This window comes from Ambystoma mexicanum, chromosome 3p (genome assembly GCF_040938575.1).
Source record: "Ambystoma mexicanum isolate Mex_15411 chromosome 3p, UKY_AmexF1_1, whole genome shotgun sequence".
Lineage (NCBI taxonomy): Eukaryota > Metazoa > Chordata > Amphibia > Caudata > Ambystomatidae > Ambystoma > Ambystoma mexicanum.
Genome location: NC_090925.1, coordinates 987,871,668 through 987,881,235, shown reverse-complemented (window position 1 = coordinate 987,881,235; position 9,568 = coordinate 987,871,668). Strand labels below are relative to the sequence as shown.

General features: G+C 44.4%; 1 protein-coding gene across 1 annotated transcript in view; it reads right to left on the bottom strand.

Annotated features, from left to right (window-relative positions):
- Nucleotides 1–3,584: 3,584 nt before the first annotated feature.
- Nucleotides 3,585–9,568, bottom strand: part of PLCG1 (phospholipase C gamma 1) — a 1,097,362-nt gene continuing 1,091,378 nt past the window's right edge. The window contains exon 32 of the mRNA XM_069652272.1: nucleotides 3,585–6,647. Within this exon, the coding sequence (XP_069508373.1) occupies nucleotides 6,605–6,647 (43 nt within the window). The 3' untranslated portion in view covers nucleotides 3,585–6,604. The remainder of the gene's footprint in view (nucleotides 6,648–9,568) is intronic.

Sequence of the window (9,568 nt, the reverse complement as noted above, 5' to 3'; positions counted from 1 at the left end):
GGGGTTTCCATATCGAATGTATATAAGATGCCATGCAAACCTGAATTGGGGGCGGGTTGATTGGAGGAGACAAGCAGAGCACATGCTGTCAGAGGGTCCTGTATGCTTGATGTCTCAGTAGTCTATGTGGAATGTGATGTGTGGGTGAATGGAACGGATGAATGTGCAGAGTGAGTGCTAGAATGAGAATGCAGGAGTGTCAAGGTAGAGTGACAGTTGGAGAGAGAGGCTGTGTGAGAGGAGGATGCTCTGATGGTGGGCTGCATAACCAAGACTTAATAAATATACAAGTCTTACCCTTTCCTGTCTCCCCCTGGTAATTCAATGTAGAACGTTTGCCTCCTATAAATGATTTTGCTGAAGAATAACTTGTATAAATGTGTGCACGTGCTGGTCATTACATTTTTTTAATGGATGATCGGTTCATTTAACATTGTGCTTTCATTATTGAATTTCATTCTTGCAAAGAGAAGTTAGGATATAGGCTCTTGTTTAGTTTGAGTTGGAATACCCAACATTGGCAGGTTTTCTTTTGACTTAGTTGGTGTTGAAGCTTTTGGCATTTTTTAAGGGGAATTGTGATTTGACCGTGTGGGTATGAACAGAGCACATTTGGGGGTTTTGAAATGTGGTTTCTTGCAGACCCTGCTCATGTATATGATTTGATAACTAATACAACGTAGACCCTGCAACGGGTGGGGTTTGATTTGATGGTGATTCATTAGAGAACTGTGGGATATTTTGTAAACAAACTGTAGTCTTTTATACAATAGTCATTTTTGACTCACTGTCACTTTGCAAATGATGTAGTACGCCATTCTGTTTGTTCTTCTCTATTCCTCTCCAATATGCGTGTGAGGTAAAACTTCATTTAATAAGGTGAAGGGCTTATATCAATGTGCTCATGTGAAAGGGTTGAAGGAGGCCACTTGCTTTGAGTTCCCATGAGGCAAACTAACGAACCTAATTAATCAACAAATATCTTTGTAGCAATGCATGAAGTGGTGCTGTACTCGGACGTGAAGAGACATCTTCTAGGATCTGAGCCAACAACCATGTGAAACTGTCACATAGAAGGGTCTAGCCCTTTCCTGTGGGGTGTCTCTCTTTCAATTAAAGTTCAGCATTCTTGAGTCTAGCACGGTGGTTCCAAGGAACTTGTGCCAATGGGAGAAAGGGAAAATTGAACAAGCGTGTAATGACAGACAGAAAAAGGAGAAAGACAGGAGGACAGAGACAAGAGACAGACCATCAGGGAGGCTGCTGAAACTTACCATCTGACAGCTGTAAGGAGACACTAGAGGAAATTGCGGAGAGTGCATCTGGGTGGAGCGGTCTATTTCTAGGAAGGCCTCAAAGCTGACTGAGTCCTATGGTGGAGAGCGGGAGGCCATCTTTGAGAGTGGAGTACCCAGACCCCTGCCCTATCTTTCCAGAGTGTCCTGAGATGCAACTGGCTTTCCTGAACCTTAAACAGAGGCTTGCTATGATATCTGATAAACATCCATGGCCCCACTCTGTGTCACCACCTCAGCCAATTTCTCAACTGATGCCACATCTTGGATAGTCTCTTTCTTGGAAGACAGAACCATGACAGTCTTCTCAGACACTGCCAGTGCTCCCCCACCCACCCCCATCCGTATCCCCTGCGGCGTCCACCAAGGTTCCTGCGTCTCTCTGATTCCCTCTACAACATATTCACAAAACCTCTTTTTGACATCCTGGATGAAATCTGCATATCCTACACCAACTATGCCGATGACACCCAAATCCTCCTCCCCTTGTCAGGCTGCTAAGAAGAAGACACACGCTTGCTTAACAAAAACTATTCCACGATACGATCATGGATGGTCTCTTACTACCTATGTCTAAAGGATGACAAGACTGAGATCCTACTGGCAGGCCCACCTGCAATGCTGCAGTAACTCGCTCCCCAATACACCGCCTTCCCCATAGACGGACACCAGATTTCAGTTTCAGCCGCAGTAAAAACATTGGGTGGTCTACATAGACCCCGTGCTCTCCCTCACCAAACAAGTTAATGCAATCTCTTCCTCAGCAGCTTACACGACAAACTTATCAACGCTGCAAGACAATTCTTAACCCCACAGAGCTGCTTAACCATTGCCAGAGCAACGACAGGAGCAAAACTGGACTATTGTAATGCTCTCTTTGCAGGAACTTCAAAAAAAGAACATTAATAAACTCCAAATAATCCAAAACAATGCCCTTCGAGCTGCCCTAAACATACCAAGGAGAGAACACAATATCAGCCGCCAGAAGAAAAGTGCATTGGCTCCTCATTAAAGAAAGGATCATTTTCAAAACGCTATCGATGGCTCACAAATATTTGAGCAACGCCGCACCGCAATACCTAACCCAGAAAAATGATGAGAGATCCAAATCCAATAGACAAGTAAGATCCACCTATGCCCACCACCTCACACTACCTGAAACCAAAAGAGCGAAAGGAGGAGGTGCGAGCTTCCCAACGATAGCACTCAACCACTGGAACTCTCTCCCCACTGAACTAAGAGCTCGGAGCTCCTACTTGACATTCCGCAAAACTCTAAAAACCTGGCTTTTCACCTAACTGATAAGCACCCACTCTGGCCTTTTGGCCTCTGAACACTGTTTGCTGTCCTTAATATGGCATTCATGCTGTTCTATCCTTTAACGTGAAATGTACTATTTAGTTCGCTAAGATTGTATCATGTAACTGGTCTTGCAACAACGCCCTGGTGCCTCAGGGTTTGGGCGCTTTACAAATGCAATAAATAAATAAATAAATAAATAAAATAGTGAAAAGTAGAACATTTTAGCATGGGTATTGTTTGCTGAATGGATCATGGGAACTCTGAGGGCTATACTCTTTGTGCAAGCTTTTAGATTTCAATCATTTCCCTCGGTTCCCAGCTACATGGAACTCATTTATTTTGGTCACCAATTTCTATGCTTTTTTTGGTCCAACCTGGCCGCTTTCTCTTTCCCACTCATCGGTCTAAGTCTGGTCTTGGCTCCCCTTCATATCCTGGTGCTTTTGTTCAACACCTGGCTTGGATTTGCAGTTTCGATGAGGTAATTTGAGTTTATTGGTGTTGGCCTTCTCTCCGGTTCAGGAGGGGCACATCAAGCATTAAAAGGAGCACAGTGTGTATTTTCACTGTATATTAGTGATTTGCCAACATATTGCTGATGAAATGCAGATCCATTGTTATGGCCATCATCACATGAACTAGAAAGCTATTGAATTTATATATGTAGGTAGCATACTGTATTTTGACATTTTCGAACTGTGCGACATTAGACAATAGGCCGAGTGCCTATTAAACAATCATTGAATCACCCTTTGTGTACATAAATGTCTTCATGTACACACTGCTCCAACCTTGCCATTCGCTGATCCACATTTAACAAACTATTACATGGCGTCATTGAAAGATCAATCCACCTTTTAAGGCCACTGTTGACATGGCAGGACTTCAATCATCCCTTCAAAGTTAATAACCCAGACAAGCACGCTTCTCACACAGTCAGAGTTGCCCACATTTTACGTTTATTAAAAATAATCACGGTCAAACGTATTCATTTAGAGAGGGCTTTATTTTGGACTTTAATTTACACTAACCAATATGCTTTAGATACAGGTCAATCCAACATTGGAACGTTGAAATCATGTACTGTAAAAAAGACTACAGAAATATGTTTCCAAATTGGGGCGTAGCCCATGTAATCATTGAGAACATCAGTCTTTTGAAGAGAAGCTGTCGTGTGTGCTTTACTGCTTGCAGGACATTTAATGGTCCATGTCCATACTCTCAGGTATATTACTGTAAAATGTGAACTCCACAAATAAATTTGGGGACTAAAAAAATCGAGGCACAAGAAATAGGCAGTTATTTTGACAAAAAGTATCTGCGTTGAGCAACATACGTGTGGGTTTAACTGATCATCTTTTCATGCCAGATATTCAGAGTGCTGATTGGCAGTGAACGCGATTTGCCAATCTCATTGCCACATGTTCTCAAGGCGTTAAAAAATGACACTCCGTAGAAACGGAAATCAGTGGCAACCGCATGTGAGAATTGGAAATGGTATTCGTTCGTACTGTATGGCCATCGGTAACAACAATCGACTGGCTAGGCACTATACCTTAACCACGAGTACTTTGCCCACTGCAAATGATGACCATTTGAAACTGCATGTGACGTTTAAGATTCCAGGCAACATCGGCTACAGGGAATTGTCAGATATCATTGTAGAGGACAGGCTCGACTAGGTTGTTATGTATGGAGTCTAGCCAGTCCTGTGGCAAGGTCGTCATGACTTGACATTTAGTCCCTAGCCAGTCCTGCCTTCCAGGAAATATCCTCACATGCAACAGGAAAAGAAGCCACTGCGTCTAGTTTAGAAAGAGGTCACTTATTGGTCGAGGCAATACCTATGGGGTTCCTTTGGATACAGTGCAGGAAAGTAACACAAATCCCTTGACAACACAAGAGTAATTAAAACTTTTTTTTTAAACAGGGTCTCTTTTTATTGCACACTGATAAAATGGACCCCACAAAGTAAAGCATATGCAGATTTGTTTTGAGTTTGAGCAGGCGAAATCACAATGCTCCTCTTCCAGTCAACACTGGATTGAAAGACTGGGTATGCGAAATGGCGCTGCTGCTTAATTTCCTCACGTGAAATGGCGAAGATATACCAAAAACAATTGGAGGTACCATAACAAATAAACATAATATTAACACAGAAATCTTTTTTAAAATACGTGAGCTTCGCAGGATGCCAAAACAGGAATGAAAACAAGTGTGCATCCCGGCGCCCAATATGGGACAAGAGGCGCAGCTGTGTTGCCTCAGTGGAGTTTTGAATACGTTTTTTGGCTATAGTTAATGACTTGAGACGCAAGAAAGCAAAATAACAAAAATGTCACTTTTGAAGGCACTCGAGAAGTGGCAACTCTCAATGCTGTTGAAAAATAAGACCAGAAAGAGCACAGGCGTTGCCCTCACATGCTTCACAACTGTGTAAAAAGAAATTGAAATATTTGGATTAAAATAAAAAGGTAAACTTTCACGTATTTCAGTGACGTACTTTTAGCATAAAGTAATCTCAAAAAGCACCTCATTTAAAATATAATTATAATAAGGGATTAAAACAATAAAAAAACATTTTCGGCACTTATAGTACAACAGAAGAATTAATCCTTGCAGGATTTGTGATACGTTTTAAAATCCCACACGTCAGCATCAATGGGACTTCTACCTCAAGATTTCATCTGGCAACAACAGGGATCTAGGAGCACACCCCATCCCAGAATGCACACACTTTCAGTTCAATACCTAAGAATGGCCAGCGGGATATTGCAGTGTGATCCAGGCTGTAAATATCGTAGGTAGGACTGTGGTTCGTGAAGAAGCAGTTACTTCCCATGGAATAAGGAAATCAAACTGACTTGCCCTGTGCCCCTTCAATATTGTATATATTGCTTGTGATTGGCAATTGTGGCTTTGCTGACTAAGTGCACGTTGCAGTGTGGGGGTCTCCAGATATGCACATTTACATGAAGGGTCGTACTCTTACATCATTATAATGGAGCTTTTCCAGGTAATACTGTCATGTGAGGAAAGCCCATTGTTTCAGCTTCTTCGGCAATAAACTCCATTGCCAGTGAAATAGAACCGCACAGCCCTTATTACAGGTGAGAGTTCACATTGATAGAAACTTCTTTCGGAAACCGCCCATATTCCCCTGTGCAAGGTGAAAGAAATCTTGTATAGACATCCTGTGTAAACAGACCTGCTCTCTATATTAAGTGCTGTTTACAAATTAGGTCTTCCACGCTCTGAACGGATGATTAAAAAAACTGTCCATTAGTCTACATTATTTTTAAAATAAATACTTGGTCCTTGATGGGAATGATCCCTGGGCAAGAATACATTTGAGGTTTCAAAGGCGAGTCTATTCACAAACCATGGAACATGAATAGAACTGCAACTGCTGGTGCCCAATTTGGCAACTCCCGTAAGCAATGCATTGTTGTGCGAGACTTGGCCGTGTGGGGGTGCAGGTAGGAGCATCGGTTCGGCAAGTAGGCCTCTTCCGCTGCTTTGAAAAAGAGAAGATTTCCAAGTTGCGATAGGCTGAAAATACGGCATGACATTCTTGTACGATAAATTAGGCACAATACTCTATGTCCAGAGAGGAAATGGCAAAAATAAAAGAATGTCTGAAGGCCCTTTAAGGCAAACAACCACAGGTTGCAGAGGACAATGTCAAAGCCTTACGCTTCACAGTCAGTAACACTGTACTCAGAGGTCCGCCACACTGCTGTGACTCCGCAGCAGTCTTCTGTTAAGAGTTGCAGTTTTCATTATGCTGGAACTTAATGGTATACAGTTCGCCGTCAATGTAAGCAGGTACAATAAACATTAATACATTTTAACGCTGGATGTTTTAAGTTTCCTCCGAATTCAGACCTCCAACGAGAAACAATAAAAAGCTGCCTAAAACTAGGCCAAAGCAGTAACGTTTCCATAGAAACCAGTTCACAGCGTTCAGTGACATCACAAGCACTGGAGACGGTCTTCAAGATGATCTAGAGTCGATTATCACCATTCGGCCTAGTCTTTCGGGGTACCCTGTAGAGAAAGAAGAGATGGTTCATTTAGATGGAGTAAGATTTTATAGTAAGACCTGTGGAAAAGCTTCCCAAAATCAGAAATTGGGATGCAATTCATCTAAAGCAAAACCTCGGATGGAAACCCGGATGAAGACACTTTTAGCCAATATACTAGATTATCTTTTCAGATCCTTAAAATTCTGGCGTCTTGTGCAAGACCTGTGCTTAAAATGACATTTGGATTTTGTTTGGATTAGGGCGCAGGTGTTCACTCTTCTAAAAAAACAAAAGGATTTATTGGCATTTCGTATAACTAAAAATATTAATATTAACACTTTCCCACGGCCACCCCCACCCGCCTGTCCCGATGCATGGTATAATCAAAGGTTTTGAGGGCAATGTCTGATATTCTAGTAATTCTGCAGAAAGTTTGGGACCTCAGCCCAGTCTTGTGCGAAGTTTGTTTGGTCCCCTTGCAATGAGTAAGTAATCCATTCAAGAGCCACAAAGTTCCAAGCTTTGGAGAACCATTCGGTGAGGGACGGTGTGTCTTTAGATTTCCATTTCTGCGCTAGAACTAAAAGCGCAGCAAGTTGCAGTATCACAAAAGCTTTACATTTCTGTTTACGGCCGTTTCTTTGTTTTGCTTCTAGTGTTAACAATATGCTTGATTGAAGCGTGCAGGGTTTACCAAGCCAAATATTTTTTAATTTATGTCTATCTCACCCCAATAATTCCTCAGCTTCGGCCACCTCCTCCATATATCCCCCCCAATCCCCACATGCGCCGCAATATCTCCAGCAATGGTCCGGAATAGCCGATTTCATTTTATGGAAGCGAGCTGGAGTATAGTGCCACTGAGTTAACAACTTATACCAGCATTTTCTTATTTGGATCGCACGTGTAAATCTGGTAATATTTGTCCAGAGCGCCTCCCATTCTGTCTGCGAAGGTGTTCTCCCAGCGTAAAATGCCATCTTTGTTTGTAGTGTGGTGAGGTACTGGGGTAGCATCTGCTATAATTTTATTTAGGTTTGAAATAAGAGCTTTATTCCCTGGGATAGAGATAATAAATGTTTCAAACTTGGTCAAGTATCTAATTGTGACGTTTATTCGGGGGGAGGGAGGGGGTCAATATCCAGTGCCGAACCTGGAAATATTAGAAACGTGCTAATTCGTTTTACCCCAGTTCTTGCTTACATTGGGTGAAAGGTTTGACATCTGTGCCCTGGAAGAGATCATGTATATTTGTGCAGCCGGCCTGTTTCCATTTACTAAATGCCCGTGGGTCTAGGGCCGGGGTAAACCGTGGATTAGAAAATAAAGGCGTGAATGGTGAGGGAAACGTTGTGAGATGGTATTGTGTCATAATCTGAGTTCGGGATGATTTGTGCTCTCTGTGGGTGCAGGCGCTGGGACTATGATTATCTTGGGTCTGTGGCCAGAGGATGGGGTTCTGTGCTCCTGGGTGGGTTACGAGATCATAGTGGAATCTTTAGGGATCCTGGAACGTTGGCTGGGTGAGGCTTCTGGGATTCCACAGTTGACAGTTAGCTGCTGTACTGGCTGGGTGTGGATGTCCCGGAATTCTTCCATCTACTGTTTATCTTATCAATAAACCCACATTACAACTTACCTGATGGTGGTTACTTTACTGGCGACAAGGATGTTTTGGCTGCTGGGAAGGGTCAGCAGGTGTTGAATACAGCCTTCCTGAGGTGACATTAATTCATCTTTGGCAGTTCCGGACGGCCAGAAGCAGTTGGCTCGGCGGATCCTGCAGGGCAAGCGTTGCAGGAGTAGCAGTGGTGCAATATCAGGGCCAGGAAGTGGGCCCCGAGGATTTGGTTGGAGCACAAAATCAAGTGGTCCTGGGAGGAGAAACAGCTGGTGGCTCTGTGGACGTCCGTGGTGTTAAGCGGACGTGAAGTGACAGCGGGGTGAGGTGGCCCACTGTCAGGAGCGGTGGCCCTTAAGTCCTATCCGGGTGTACCAGGTCGTGAGGTGTGGCCTGAGTACAGGGGCCGGGCAGTTCCAGCGCACGAGGAGTGGTCTGTGTGTTGGCAGCCAGGCGATAGGATTGAGAGGAACGGGCCGGCAGCCGAGGGGTGCCGTGTCAGGGGTGACAGCACCAGCAGCGTATGGAGTTCTGGAGCAGAAGGCCGCGGAGGCGGAGTGGGTCAGTACACTTCATTGAGGTATTTGCCAGCACATACTGGTGATAAAGGGCGTCCTGCTACCATTCTCTATCGGTGTTAATTAAGTTGACTGGGGGCCAGGCGGCACAGTTACAGCTTGAGGGAAGCATGGGTGAGACGGTTGATGTTTGACTGGACGGCCGTGTTGACTGTTCAGAGCCAGCAAACAGTATGATGATGTCACTGGAGGGGGAGCCAGTGTCCCAGCGGGTCCGGCTGGAAGGCAATGTTTGTTTGGAATGTGGCGTGAACGTGGAGCGCCACAGGAAATCTATGCTGGCTGAGGGCCAGAGAGAGGACTTTACGTGGCGAGGAGCAGGTATTGCATCGGAGCAGCACAGTACAGCAGTGCGACTGGTTGTTGGGCAGTATAGCACAGCGGCCATGGAGGCCGTCAGGATGGCAACTGATACGGTTGGTTACAATGGGTATCGGTCAACCTGCAATGAGCCATTATTCGGGCGAGGCGAGTGCATGGGTGGTGTCCCTGAGAATCGCAAGCAGAGCGGCCAGGTTCCCAACATGTCAGTGAAGGAGGTCACGTGTTTCGTGTGTACCAAGGGTTGGTCGCACCAGCAGGATTTTTGCGACAGGTACCGCAGCGTGGCAGAGATTTTGAGGGAGCTTTATCCTGACTTGTGCGGTTCATAAATGCGCGTGAAGGCTCTTTCAAAGACTGAGGACTAAGTACGGTAGGTGTTTGGGGGAGGCCTGTAATGCTGTTTATATCAAGGCCTGTTTT